Source organism: Ruditapes philippinarum, unplaced genomic scaffold (assembly GCF_026571515.1).
Source record: "Ruditapes philippinarum isolate M1 unplaced genomic scaffold, ASM2657151v2 ctg304_1_1_1_1, whole genome shotgun sequence".
NCBI lineage: Eukaryota > Metazoa > Mollusca > Bivalvia > Venerida > Veneridae > Ruditapes > Ruditapes philippinarum.
Genome location: NW_026860870.1, coordinates 70,332 through 85,574, shown reverse-complemented (window position 1 = coordinate 85,574; position 15,243 = coordinate 70,332). Strand labels below are relative to the sequence as shown.

Sequence of the window (15,243 nt, the reverse complement as noted above, 5' to 3'; positions counted from 1 at the left end):
ATGGAATAATTTCTTATTGAATAATAATAATAATAATGCAACTTGATGATGTAAATTTTAAATAAAAAAAATGTAAATTAAATTATCAAAAAGCTTCCATAAAAAGCATAAGAAAGTCAAGGAAATAACACCATTTTCAAAATTTTCTCAGAACATGGGAGGGAACACTTCTACCACACCTACCCCGTTGCATATACACGGTGCTGGCGGTAAAGAGTAGGCTCATATTGCATTTGTAGTTACTGTATAGAATATAGAATGTGATAAACTTAGCGGAATATTTCAGGAGATTGCCGATGCTGGTCCAGGATTAAAAACACATTTTTCATCTATCGTGTTATTTTCTCTCCTTTTTGTCAAAATCTGCAACCAACATGTCAGCCCCCCCCCCCCCACCGCCAATCCTGTTCAGAAGCCGCCCCTGAGTTTTATCTTTTTTATATTTTTTACAACGAGTTAAAAAAAATTCTACAGTAGTGTAAATATCATGTTTCAATGAATAGTTATTTTTATCGCATTTTTTGTATAGACTTTCTCGTACATCTATAAGCTAGCAAATATTTGATCGGAGAAATACAAAAAAAAACATCAGTTTAGTTTGGGAGAAATTTACATCAGTTTAGGTAAGGCACTAGCGTTTATTTTTTATTTATTTATTTATTTATTTTTTAGAAAAGACAATATTGTTGTTTTGAATGGAATTTTCAGGTTTTGTTGAATTTGGTTGAATTTAATTGAGGTGATCTTAATTGATCATGGTTCTTTGGTTGTATTTAGTTGTTTTTTGTTGTTGCATTATATTTGATTGTCGAGTTATATTTGTTTGGTAAGATATATATGGTTAATATTTGCAGAGTTTTATTGAGTGATTTTGTCTTGTAGTTGATGCTATCGTTTTGAAAAATATCTGTAAACATTGGTTGTTTTGGTTTAAGTTGTTTTGTGATGCTGATTAGTTTTGTGAAGTTATTATTTTGTGGTTGAAAGCAAGTAGTACGACAAGCCCTTGCAGAAGAGGCCCTGGATTTTTATATAACTTTAAACTGGACAAAGAAACATAAAACTATAAGTAAGATTCAAATTTCAAGTTATTTCAGAACTATTGGAAAACGACAGGAAAGACAGGGGCAGCTTAGTCTGTATCATTACGAAAATATGTCAAAACAGAAATTGATTATTTCCATACATTTTGCAAAAGTAAATATTATAATATTTATTACATATACTTCTATCAAATTGTGACAACAACAAAGGCCTTCCTATAAAGCACTTGTTTTTACCGTATCCACCGGTCGGTTACTATAACAAAATTACCGTGCTAACTCATTTAAGGGTTTGCACTTAATAACTTTTTCATAAAATTTTCATCATGAAACGACATTTCATATACATGAATTAATCCATGAGGTATTATTTCTTTCAATACGAAAATGTCCACCTTTGAAATTTTAGAATGTGATGATGTATATACAAGAAGATTTAATTTTCACCCCTTAATGAAAGAACGTCGGGCTTTCTATTGATATGACTTAAGCTTATTCACCAGTCATTTATACATGTTATAGCCCACCCCCTGAGATTAGTATGACGTTGAGTCCAGCATATCCACATACAGACATGTGAATCATTGAGATTATGTTATTCCCGCAAAGTTGTTCTTGCACACTTTAAACTACAACCACTAACCTTTTTGTGAAAGCAACTTCAACAACCCCACTCTAGGACAGCAGAAAGTAAAAACTGATGTCACTTTCCCCTACTTCCATTCATACTTCAATAGGGGTTGGGTTACAAATTACAAATGACCAAAAGGCAAGTCCTAGAACCAGTCTGCCTTTTTAGTTACGTTTGGTATTAAATCTGTAGCATTATGGCTTATGATAATGAATAAAATCAAAATTTAAAACAATTTCTAGGGATATTTTCATCAGCTACCATTCTTTCTCACAATTATAACACGAACTTGCTCTTTATAATATATATAAACATGAAGTTGCACTATATAATATATTGTTTTATATTATAAACAATTAACATAAAGAAATTTAATTTCCTATGAAATTTTATTTCATGTATGTCCGATCTGATGTGTCTCACACTGTTTTGACATAGGATTGTTCTTTATAAATTTTATATTATTATTATTATGGTATGGCATTTGGGTTTTCCGTGTGATGACTATGTCTATAATACGAAATCATTTCATTAATTTCAAACTTGAGATATTTTGAACAAAACAAAAACAAACAAACAAAAAAATCATTTTCATGTATTTTTCCGAAGAGGTCATTTTTAACTGTTCAAAATATTTCATAAAATGGGGAAACGAATCCAAATTAACTGATAGAATTTCCAGTCAATGGACATAAAGCCTATGTTGCAATAAAAATTTTAATATTTGCATGATATAAATAAACTAACCAAATTTTCCACCTACTTATGTTTAGAGAAAAAAATATTTCTGTCGTAACTGCAGCAATCTGACACTAATTTGGGAATTTTCCTGTCGACATGGATGCTAACTTGGTCCAATATTTATATATATTTTGTCCTTTACGCCACATGCATATAGTGGGAGTCTTGTAACATTTTATTAAACGAATTATTAATTGGCACTATTAAAATATCTATATATAGTATTTCGGGAGCTACTCAATCATTTTACATACGGTATAGTTATTCCAATATTGCACACTTTTTATAAGTAAAATAAGTATTTGCGTTCAAAATAATCCTTGTTGAACGGTACGAGCGTATAGCTTATGCGCTTGCGTTCCTCGTGCACGTTATGGTACTTGTCGTGTTCGGTAAAATGCATTCTTTGTTGATTGTCTTTTACGCCATATAACCGCGCTTAATTAAAATCATTAAAAACTACAAGAATAAGGTTTACACCTTCGATTGTCAATATAATTCGTGTCGTGCTGGTGTCACATTTAATTTCGACCCCGTCGACTAAATGACTCATGAGTGTATCAATGAGGACAACGTACCTTGCTGTAATTGCCAAATAGAGTGTATCAATCAATAAGGACAATTTTTACCTTGCTATAATTGCCGTATCGAGTTCAGGTACAGTAAAAAGTACATTCAAAAAGCATCATTTGCAGTTTTTGTGTAACGGTGACCACGTAAACCCGCTCTGTTAACAAATTAAAACTAAGTTTTTAAATAATTAATGAAATTTGACGCATTTTGGTTATGATTTATGTGGGTTTTTTAAATCATTACTTAGATTGATGCAGATAACAGGATAGCTGGAAAACCGCCAAGAGAAGTTACAGAGAATTATCGAAACCACATGTACTTTTTTCAATACGTATTTACAAGCATTTTCTCTTGGCAACAAGATTGTTTACGCTATCAGATTTTAATACGTTCACTTTATTCAGAGCGTAAAAAGGATATTTAGTGAAAGAACGGTAAGTGATGTTTTTTTGTAAAGCTAACCTTGGATATCTTATTACGATTTAGAATCCAGTGAATTTTACAGATGAAATTAGGTTGTTTTCTTTCTTTCTATTTCTTGAAAAGCACATTTTGTCTCAGAAACGAATAATTTTTTAAAGTGTTAATATGAAATTCATAACGTTTAAAATGGTTAAAGAACACATTAAAGGCTTGTCATTTGAAGAAAGTAGCGCTTAATGTGAAATAGTTTGTCATAAAGGTAGCAAAATGTAAACAAAGTAGAATATCTTCCATAGAAATACGTTGTCACTATGTACAACTGTACTAATTACCATACAGCAACAGAAGCAAAATATGGTTCAAGGTAATAAAAAATGAGTATCTTAAGACTTCTCATGTTTAACAGATAACGAATTGTTCTAGAACAAAATATTATAACTCATTATATAAATGTTCATACTTAATCACTTAGTTTTTTTTCAAGAACTATTTAGAAAGAATTTCCAAATGTTATCAATGTTTGAAATACTTCCCACGGTAGACCATTCCACTTTAATTTTGGACATCTGACATACATAACTTAATTTGTACGATCAAGATTTATTCCGTTTAAAGATAAAGAAGAAAACACTTTTTTGTATTATCAGATATACATCTGGAATGGCTAATGAATATTTGATTCGGAAATGGAGAGTCTGGTTTAAATCTGTGGATAGAGAGCATACAGGACAGTTAACACAAAAGGATGAAAAGCGAACCGAGTAAGTATCATCCACTGTTTAATTTATACAAATTTATTTTAGTTCGATTGTAAGCTTATTGAAACACTCTCGAATCTGTTCCTGGAACCAACCAGGACTACTACGCAATGAATGTAAAATTTCTTGCTCAAGGAAACAACGGATTGCCCTTGACAGGGTTTATACCCACGCGGTCAGCAATGCTGTTTTATGACTTATTATTTTCTAGGAAATTATTAAAATTTTATACTTTAGTGCAATAGTTGCTAGGTTTTAACCATCAAATCTGATTGTGCCTTAGATTTTTTACTTCTTAATAAACCATGAATATAGGGGCTATCCATCGAGAGCAACTTGCTGATTTTCAATACATTTAAATAAAGGGGTCAAGAAACCAAAGTAATTTCACAACATGCATACAGTTATTTCTTTTGGACTAATAGAGTTCAAGGATGTATTATTAATCAGCTAATCAGTGTTCATGCTCATTTTGTACTGTCATGATCACGTTACTAACGATTTAATCTGTTTAACTACATGTATATATTTTGTTTTTCTTCTAGAGAAACTTTCCTGAAGCTAGGCCACTTGGAAGGTGAAGAGAAGGAAAAGGCGATCAAAACTTCACAGAGTCAATGGGACCAATTCGTTTTCCATGGCAAATCAGGCCCTGTGACTGAAGCAGAGTTCATTGAGTCAACAAACAAAAGCTTTATGGCGGATAAGAAACAATTTGAGGACATCATGCGAAAAGCGTGTACTGAGAATGCCACAGTCATTGATCCGGAAGGCAAGGGATATCTTACTGAAGAAGAATACACAAATATTTACAAAGCCTTTGGGTTTAATCACGATGAGTGGCTGAAGTCATTCTTTAATGTGTTTGATAATGGAGACGGCAAGGCACATACGGATAGTATAGTTGACGCATGGGTACATCTCCTTACTAGCGAGGATGATTCAAAGGCAGATATGTTGTTAGAAACACTGGAAAAATGCCCTGATTTGTAAATAAAGACGAGAAACTGTCGCGCCTTTAAAGAAATCTAGGCAACTGTGCGAGTTGCGCTTTTAACCTTTCTCAGTTAAATAATGGATATTAGCAGCATGCAATATTGATAGTATTATGTGTAGTATATTTTTCTAAACTCTATCCTCTATTGCATTCTTAATAAAATTATTCTTCTGTATAAATGACTTACTGGTGTATATTCAAGCATGCTTATGTTAGAAAGTACATTGGATTTATATAGAAAGTTTGTTATTATTATATCATTGTTTGTTATTAGGAATTTGTGGCCATCAAAATAGATATAATGGAAAACTGAAAGAATGAAAAAGATGTTGCAGGTTTGATTAGTTTTACCTGTTCTATTTATGGACGACCAACGGTGAACGACCCTCTAGCACCGTTTAAGCCAGAATTTACAGTGATTATGAACCATTTTCCTAAGAGTAATCAAACAGTTTTCATGTATCATAATGAATACTTGATTCAAACAACAACAAAAAGAATAAAATGATATCTTAAATATCATTAATACATCAATGATGATATACAATGTACTTGATAATCCTCAAGGTTCAAAAAATTTAACATCTCTCACTAAACATATACACATTGCCTCTATAACCCTTACATTTCTGCTGACAACTAACTCTTCTGATCACGGTCTACTCTATTCGCTATATTGTCATTACCTATTTTGAGTTTTACCTAAAATTGTGAATGGTTGTGTCCAGACTGTAAGATGGACAAGTCCATATCAAGGCATTAAGGATGGTAAGGGTCTCGGTTTACCATTAATTCATCTATTTACAAATCAAACGGAATGACAACTTTTAAATTCATTACCTTAACATTTACCATTCGTAAGTTCATTCTAAAATGTTCGAATCCTTTAAGTAAACAAAGCCGTTTCGCTACGTTATATAAGCAGTTGTCCATGCAACTAATATGTGCCAACTTTATTATATAATATACGGTATAATGTGAAGTCTAATGCAATGCACGGAGAATCATAGGATAGGATCTATGTGAACCTGTTGTCACATGAGTGGTAGTGGTAGTGTGTGAGTAAACAACAGTGAAATGAAATAAGATTTACATGTTATACTGCATTCAGTTTATGATTTAAGTTTGTATAATAGATATGTAGATATGTTGTAAGCAACTTCTTACACGTAAGTTGAATACTCAGTCAATTAAAGGAAGACCAACACAGCAAAATTCAACACAGTCTTCATATTAGCTTTTTAATGGAAGGCATTGGTATATGCACCCTCGCTAGCTACCGTTCACGCCTCCTAGCACCGGTAATGCAGCGTTCACATCTTCTTAGCACCGGTAATGCAGCGTTCAAGCCTCCTAGCACCGGTAATGCAGCGTTCACATCTCCTAACACCGGTAATGTAGCGTTCACATCTCCTAGCACCGGATATGCAGCGTCCACGCCTCTAAGCACCGGTAATGCAGCGTTCACATCTCCTAGCACCGGTAATGCAGCGTTCACATCTCCTAGCACCGGTAATGCAGCGTTCACATCTCCTAGCACCGGTAATGCAGCGTTCACGCCTTCTAGCACCGGTAAGCCAGCGTTCACGCCTCCTAGCACCGGTAATGCAGTGTTCACGCCTTCTAGCACCGGTAATGCACCGTTCACACCTCCTAGCACCGGTTATGCAGCGTTCACGTCTCCTAGCACCGGTAATGCAGCGTTCACATCACCTAGCAGCGGTAAGCCAGCGTTCAAGCCTCGTAGCTCCGACTTCAGCAGAATTTGAAATTAATACGTGAAAAAAGTAAAAACTTGTTTAAATGTTTTGAGACTATAACTAAGGTAATATTATAGTCATAAGGCTAATGTCACTTCCGACATGCAACAGCAAACATACATGACAAGTATGTTATATGCAGGCTGGTTTTCTGTTACAAACGTTAAACGGTCCATCAAATGCCCTATTAAAATTAAAAACCTCCTTGAGAGTGAAAAAGTCACATTTTTATAGGATAAAAAAATAATAATACAGGAGAACGAAACACCGATGAGAAAAAAGAGACGTCATCTTATGAACATAAATATTTTAATGACATGTAAATGAATAATATTTTAAATCTGACAATCAAAAGCAAAGATGTTTTTACATTTTTAGAGTATGTTCGGTGCTTAATACATGAAGTAAATACGCGAAGAAAGCACATACAAAATATCAAAATTTTGTGTCAACTGTATAACCATAAAGTACTAATTCAAAAACTGTAGCGAATCAGCACAAATAAATAGTTGCAACACAAAACGGCTATAAAAACATGATCATATTTGTTTACACAACTTTCCATAACGTAACTGAGGCCTGACGGTTGTTAACATTTCATTTGACACAGATATAAACACCCTTATAATGACACAGATATAAACACCCCTATAATCTACGGAATGCCGTTAGGGTCATCGCCTATGAATGTGTTGATCAGATCGAAACGCGTTAACCGATAGTACGATGGTGAAAACGCGAAATCATGAAACTACGATGGTGAAAACGTGAAAGTACGATGATGAAACGCGATAGTACGATGATGAAAACGCGACAGTACGATACTACGATGATGAAAAGGCGATAAACTATCGTGTTTCACCATCGTACTGTCGTGTTTCCACCATCGTAGTTTCGTGATTTCGCGTTTTCATCATCGTAGTATCGTACTGCCGTGTTTTCACCATCGTACTATCGCGTTTTCATCTTCGTAGTGTCGTGTTTTCATCATCGTACTATCGCGTTTTCATCATCGCACTATCGCGTTTTTATCACAGTACTGTCGTGTTTTCATCATCGTACTTTCGCGTTAATATTATCCTACTATCGCGTTTTCATCATCGTACTGTCGCGTTTTCATCAGCGTACTGTCATGTTTTCATCATCGCACTGTCGTGTTTTCATCATCGTACTATCGCGTTTTCACCATCGTACTATGGCGTTTTACCATCGTACTGTCGCCTTCCGATGCGCATACGCATTGCGAAGAATTTACCCTCCATGTGACAATTAAAATGTCGGATTCGGAGTCTGAAGGTAAACATTTATTCTGATTCATAAATCTATTTACGATTGTTTATTTATGAGCATGTATATGTACATCGGAAGGCGCTGATGCGATGATGAAAATACGACAGTACGATGGTGAAAACGCGATAGTACGATGATGAAAACGCGATAGTACGATGATGAAAACGCGATAGTACGATGATGAAAACACGACAGTACGATGATGAAAACGCGCATGACGATGATGAAAACACGACAGTACGATAGTACGATGATAAAACACTACAGTACGATGATGAAAACGCGATAGTAATATGATGAAAACGCGATAGTACGATGATGAAAACACGACAGTACGATGATGGAAACACGACAGTACGATGGTGAAAACGCGATAGTATGATGATGAAAACACGACAGTACGATGATGAAAACGCGATAGTACGATGGTGAAAACGCGATAGTACGATGATGAAAACTCGACAGTACGATGATGAAACGCGAAATCACGATATTACGATGGTGAAAACGCGAAAGTACGATGATGAATACATGATATTTTATCGCATTATCATCATCGTACTGTCGTATTTTCGCGTTTTCGTTATCGTTCTGTCGTGTTTTCATCATCGTACTGTCGCGTTTTTACCATCGTAGTTTCGTGATTTCGCGTTTTCATCATCGTACTGTCGAGTATCGCGTTTCAGATCAAACCATTCATAGGCGATGGCCCTAACGGCATTCCGTAATAATCACACCCGTTAAACCGGATAACCAAGATATGGTCTGGGTTTTTTTGTCTCCTTTTATTTATACATGTATATTATACCGGATTAAGATTTAAAACAAAAAAACCAAGCGTATAACTGTTCTATCAAAACTTGCAACAAGTAAACGTGTGTGTTTATTATAATTTCAGTCAATATTTAAAAAATAAAACGTTGCAGTTTTATTAAAATAACAGCATGATAACCTACTTAAATTATTCTTTTTTCGTCGGACAAGACATGTATTAATCATCTAGTTCCATTAAGATGTACGAGCCTGTGGTAAATTTTATCTTTTGTTTACATCTTATTTCAAAAATGCACAAACTAACAGTTACAATGTGTGGGATATTGGTTTTACAAAGAACTTTGCCAATCACCATCGCATCATCGCGACTTCGCGATTTTACCATCGTACCATCGTGTTTTCACCATCGTACTATCGTGTTTTCATCATCGTGTCATCGTACCATCGCCTTTTCATCATCGTACCATCGTGTTTTCACCATCCTACTATCGTGTTTTCATCATCGTGTCATCGTACCATCGCCTTTTCACCATCGTACCATCGTGTTTTCACCATCGTGTCATCGTACCATCGTGCATCGCAGGTAGGGACGAAATTAAAAATCACGATTGTCCAAACGAAACAACGTACATTGTAGATTGCGTTAAATAACAAACATATGTTAACTAAAAGTTACAGCGAGATAATTATACTTATTCACATTATGTAATGAGACAAGTATAATGTAATAATATAACATAATGCATAAATTTCATTTAACTTTAACCTTTCACTATAAATGTCATTGTAATTATGTTTAATATTTGACATTTTTGATGTTTTATTGCAGAAAGAAAAAAAATGGGGATTTATTCTTTCTGGTTTTTTTATGTCCAAATATCTGTACATTACAGATTATAAATATCACTTATGTTCAGGACAGCGAGGAAAAGAAACATCAGCAAAGAATTATTGTACAATATCTCTCACGTCCACACGCCAGCACCGACGTAAGCTATTATGAGAATTATTTATAATTGTATGGTCCCTTTTACGTCTCTTTTGTCGAACTAATCTTTTATCGAACGGCCCTTTTATCGAAGTACCCTTTTCCCGAAGGACAAGAAAGTGTATTTGGAAGCATATGACAACACTACTCTTTATAAACAACGCAGTCATTTCTCATTTTACTAGTTATATTTTTTTTTTGGCACCCATGAATACAAACAAAACCTTGAACAAAATATAACTTGAAGACTGGTTTATTTTTTTTATTGTATCTTAATTCATAGATAAACAAACGCCATGTTGCACCTTATACATTAGACAACATTTTGGTTCCAGTCAACAACAATTGTCTTCCTTTGAATAAAAAAAAATGTCAATAAATAGTAACTTCTGATGAGGGCTAGTGCTTATCATCGAGGTATTCCAAATAAAGATATGGATCACATGATTGGACATTCGTCAGGAATTTCTATTTCGGAACATCATATAGATCTTATTTGGAGTTTGACGAAAATGGCAAAAAAAAATGCAGCTGTGAATTTCCGTTAGCTTTGCTGAAGCTTCAAAGCCAACATTATGCAAACATTAGAGGTTAACTTTAAGTGCATGAATAAAGCTAAAAAAGCTATAGTTGGATTTTTCATTTTTTACAAAATATGCGACAAATTACGATTATAGAAATAATTAAGGAGAAAAACAATCATAAAAAGGACAACAAATAAATTCCATTGTAAAAACAAAATGTCAGACATTTGTGATTAAGTGTAATGACTCTTAGTTCAAATATCTAACATTTTATGTTGTTTGATTTCACTTGTATGCTAGGCATTAAGTGCAATATATGTAAAAAGGGTTCAGAAAAAGATGCAATTGTAAATAAACATGATTGACGATGTCCCTTTATCGTTGTGCTCGTGTATTTTGAAAACTAATTTCTTTAACTATACAAATTATCTTACAGTGACAATTTGATACAACAATTTGATACATTAAAAAAACTTAATCACTAGAACTTCTGAAAGTGCTGGGCCTTAACCATCTGAATAATGCCAGACCAGTATGCACTTTAGAGCTTTCTTGCCAGGCTCTATATGGTTGGTAACTCAATGTTTGTATTTCGATATTGAAATCCCTTTTGCTTCAAATTTAAAAGCAGGACAAAATTCAGCATATTCAGCATACAAACTACATATTCAGCAAGTTTAATGTTAAACAAAGCATTGAAAATGCAAAACAATACAATTTAATCGTTATAAAAATCTAATACGGAAGCATTAATCACAACAAAATAACAAGAGAATTGCAGACTCGGTTTGACTGAGTCAGTACATGAGGAATAATGAATACGTGAAACATCCCTCACTCCCCCTAGCACCGGCTTGAGCAGTACTTAATTCTCAACACTTAATAGTGCTGGCATCGATGATCCCGAAGGACCAGAAAAATATAACAACACTGAAGTGAAGTCGACTTTTTACAGCTGTCACACAGCACTTGACACCTGCTGTTGTGAAGTATAAAAATCTGGAAACAAAATTACAAGAGAATTGCAGACTCGGTTTGATAGAGTCTGTACATGAGGGATAATGAATAAGTGCAACATCCCTCACGCCCCCTAGCACCGGGTTGAGCGGTACTCAATTCTCAACACTTCTGTAAGTCTGTAAGTCTGTAAGTCTTAAAGTCGTGCTTTATCCCCTATCTGCTATGTAAGCAATGTGAAACGGATTTGTTTTGCGTCGCATTTTGAATAGTTCAGTCAAAGATTTAGGGCTATATCAACCGCCAACAGTATAAACCATGATCAGCCTCTGCTGGTGACAAGGGCAAATCATTTTTTTGTTTAAATTTAATTCAATGATTTCTTTATTGTGTTATTGTCTTACAACGTATTATCACGATATAGAAGGATGTTGACTTGTTGACTTAGAACACTTTGCAACGGCCCGAATTTGAATCCGTAGGTGAAGAACAACGTTTTTGTTTTTTGTTTTGTTTAATTTTTTGACACTTTATTGCCGCTTATGTATGCTTTCATATCCAGTCCTTGCCTCTATTAATTATTTATGTAATTAACATAACGACACGTAGTATAGTTACAACAGAACAATACCTAAATCGTCTCGATTGTCTGTTTAATTACATTTAAATATAGCTATGTGATTTTGATTAATACTCGTATGGACACTTATAAACTTGCGCGCATGCGCATACATTGTTTTCGAACGAAGAGGACGTATGTAATATAAAACAGTTCTATAGTGAGCGGGAAACAGACCACTTGTTTAAACAGGTAACGCATTTAATTTAATTTTATTATGTTTCTTTGTATTCTATATTGTTATCTGGATGTTGAAAAGAAAATCATTAAGTATGGTGCTAGGCTGTGCATAATTGCATTTATAGCAATTTTATAAGAGTTCAATATTCTTTAATAATTTCATACTCAATATTTTGCACATTTTTTAGTCACACTTATAATACACTTGTTTTAATATGCATTTTTTTACATTCGAAATATCATTTATTTAACAGATATAAAGTATATAAATATGGCGAATGAATATTTAAAGAACAAGTGGAGAATGTGGTTTGGGGCCATCGATGCAGAGCATAAACATAAACTTTCGCATGATGATATAACTGCAAAAGAGTAAGTACAATTACATAATTGAACATAATAATCTATTCTTTTTACATATTATTTCCTTGCGTGTTCCACTTTTTTGTTTGGCAAAACAATGTACGTTTTCTCTATAAACAGAAGTTCTATATTTTCATCGCAACATAACTTTTTTATGCTTGGTCTTTGGTTTTTACGTTATTGTGGCAAGATAATATATTTGTATACCTTATCGTTTTACAAAATAATGTACGTTTATTATACGCATTATCATTGTAAAATAGATTTTTGTTCAATTTCTTACGAATATGTTGACAAGTTATAAATGATTTTCTTTAATAAGAAAAACTACACAGCTTATATATGCGTGTTTTAATTATATTTTGTGTGAACTTTTTTACTATCAATAAGTAAACAAAAATGTCTAAAGTCTCGAAAACATATCATCAATCAAATTAAGGTACACTTACATTTGAGTTAACTTCACGCCAGATACCATTTGATCAAACATTTTTTAAAGTCTATCTAAACAACTATTTTATTTAATCAGCAACCTATCCTACAATAGAGAATAAAACAACGTTCTTGTATACTTTATACATGAAATGATGAGAAATATTGAAATATTGAGTTTTATTTTCTGTATGTCATTGAAAAAAAAATATTTTTCACTGCAGTGAAGTATATTTTCCGTATTTTCACTGGATTTTTGCTGGACTACTTTCTTCTGAATTCAGCCAATACAGAATGTTTAGGGGAAGTCTTTCAAAATGTAATATAAAAAAGATTGAATATAATAAACAGAAAAATATTTTCATCATGGCGATATGAAAATAATCATATTTCGCTTGTGGCTTCGTACCGCCACTCATGAAATATTAATTTTTATACCACTCGATGAAAATAAACCCTGTATTTCTAGAAAAAACTTGAATATCCTCTAAGTATCATGATGAAAATAACATAAACAAGCACACAACTGTTCTGTTCCCATTTAATTTAACAAGATCATTGTTTTTCAGGAATAGATTCGTCATACTTAACCACATTGAGGGAGACCAAAGGAAACAGGTGATGGCGACAATAGATAAACAGGTTAACGAAAATGTATTCTACGGAAAGCCGGGACCGATCTCTGAAGATGAGTTTGTAGCCATGCAAGATGAAGACTTTAAAGCCGACAAGGAGCAATACATTGCTAAACGACGAAATTATTTCACCATTCTTTTCCAGACCATGAATTTGTCCGAAGAGGGTGTTACTGAAGAAGTATTTGTGAACGCATTTAGAGCCAGTGGCCACGATAACATAGCGCTTGATAAACAGTTCTATCATTTGTACAATCCAGTCGATGGAAAAGTGCCATTGAGCGCCTTGATCGATTCATGGGTCCAGTTCACAACTTGTGAGGACAGCTCTAAACCGGACATTGTCAAAACTGGCCTGGAAACCGGCGTGTAAACACTAACACTGCATTTTAAGTAATTGATTCTAGTGTTGCATTTCACGATATACATTTCGTTATCAGGAAATGTCTGTCAGTCTGTGTTCCGGTGATGGACTAGCCTAACACATACTTTGTCAAAACTGATTTTTACAGGTCTATGTAACATTCATAATCATATGTTTACTTAGACATTGAAAATTTGGATGCTGCTTTTTTAATTATCTCGTGTAACATTAACCTATACATGGTGTAGCGAATTGTCAATAACCACTTTTTAAATCAAAATACAAAACTTAATAATGTTCTAAATGATATATCGTAAGCTTAATGATGCTTCCAAAGTTTCTAGATATGTATGTACTTAAAAAATCGTTGTGCAATATTTCTCAAAAGTAGCATAATTAATCATGTATGTGTACTGTGACCAATTTATTCTTTTATATGTGTTGGCAAAAAATAGAAGCACTAAAATTATAGCGAAACTTTTAATAAGTTACAGCATTATTATTATACTCATTTAAGACAAATGTATGGTTTAAATTAGTATACAAATATCCTTGTGTCAGAATACAAGTTGTAACATTCATTAGTTCAAATATTAATCATCTAAGTACAGCTATATAATTAATTCAATAAACTCTTTATACTTTTTGACATTCTTTCTTGTATATTGTTGATCTCTACGACCTTAATTATGTAATAATTTAAACCACACACTTATTTTTGGTTACTCCTTACGAAGGTGAACAGATCGCCGTGCCACGGTTGTTGGAGGTCGTTGATGATATATTGACTTGTTCCTCAGTACATGCATGTTGATTAGGTACATATACTCAACATGCACATCCAAATAAAGATTCATATTAACGAACGTTTTGAACCTCTATTAAAATATAAAATAATTGAATATTAAAGTGTCATATTCATTGTGATGAGATTTATTAAATAAAAAGTTTGTAATCAAAAGAGATAGTTTAATGGGGTGCATTGTGATTAATCAAATGTTCAATGCTTATCTCCAACGAGATGTTTCGTACATTCCTTTATTATGTTTTGCTTTATTTCAAATTAACTAGAAACTTATTAAATTCTGAAAAAGGGGAATAGAAAGAGCAATTAAAGATAAATAATTGTATAAAGATTTCTTCATTGGGCCTATTCATTAAATGTTATGAAAACATGGTCTACGCTCCCTA

General features: G+C 33.4%; 2 protein-coding genes across 3 annotated transcripts; both read left to right on the top strand.

Moving 5' to 3' along the window:
- Positions 1 to 518: 518 nt before the first annotated feature.
- LOC132713658 (sarcoplasmic calcium-binding protein-like) lies at positions 519 to 5,345 on the top strand. Of its 2 annotated transcripts, XM_060696307.1 has the most exons (4): positions 519 to 623; positions 3,393 to 3,422; positions 4,059 to 4,172; positions 4,715 to 5,345. In XM_060696307.1, exons 3-4 carry the CDS (start codon positions 4,072 to 4,074, stop codon positions 5,160 to 5,162), a joined length of 549 nt encoding a protein of 182 aa, XP_060552290.1. In that variant the 5' UTR covers positions 519 to 623; positions 3,393 to 3,422; positions 4,059 to 4,071; the 3' UTR covers positions 5,163 to 5,345. The 2 variants fall into 2 exon arrangements, with proteins under 2 accessions (XP_060552290.1, XP_060552289.1); XM_060696306.1 differs by lacking the exons at positions 519 to 623; positions 3,393 to 3,422 and adding an exon at positions 3,708 to 3,775.
- Positions 5,346 to 12,142: 6,797 nt separating this feature from the next.
- LOC132713656 (sarcoplasmic calcium-binding protein-like) lies at positions 12,143 to 14,698 on the top strand. Its single transcript, XM_060696305.1, has 3 exons — positions 12,143 to 12,270; positions 12,513 to 12,630; positions 13,623 to 14,698. Exons 2-3 carry the CDS (start codon positions 12,530 to 12,532, stop codon positions 14,059 to 14,061), a joined length of 540 nt encoding a protein of 179 aa, XP_060552288.1. The 5' UTR covers positions 12,143 to 12,270; positions 12,513 to 12,529; the 3' UTR covers positions 14,062 to 14,698.
- Positions 14,699 to 15,243: the final 545 nt, after the last annotated feature.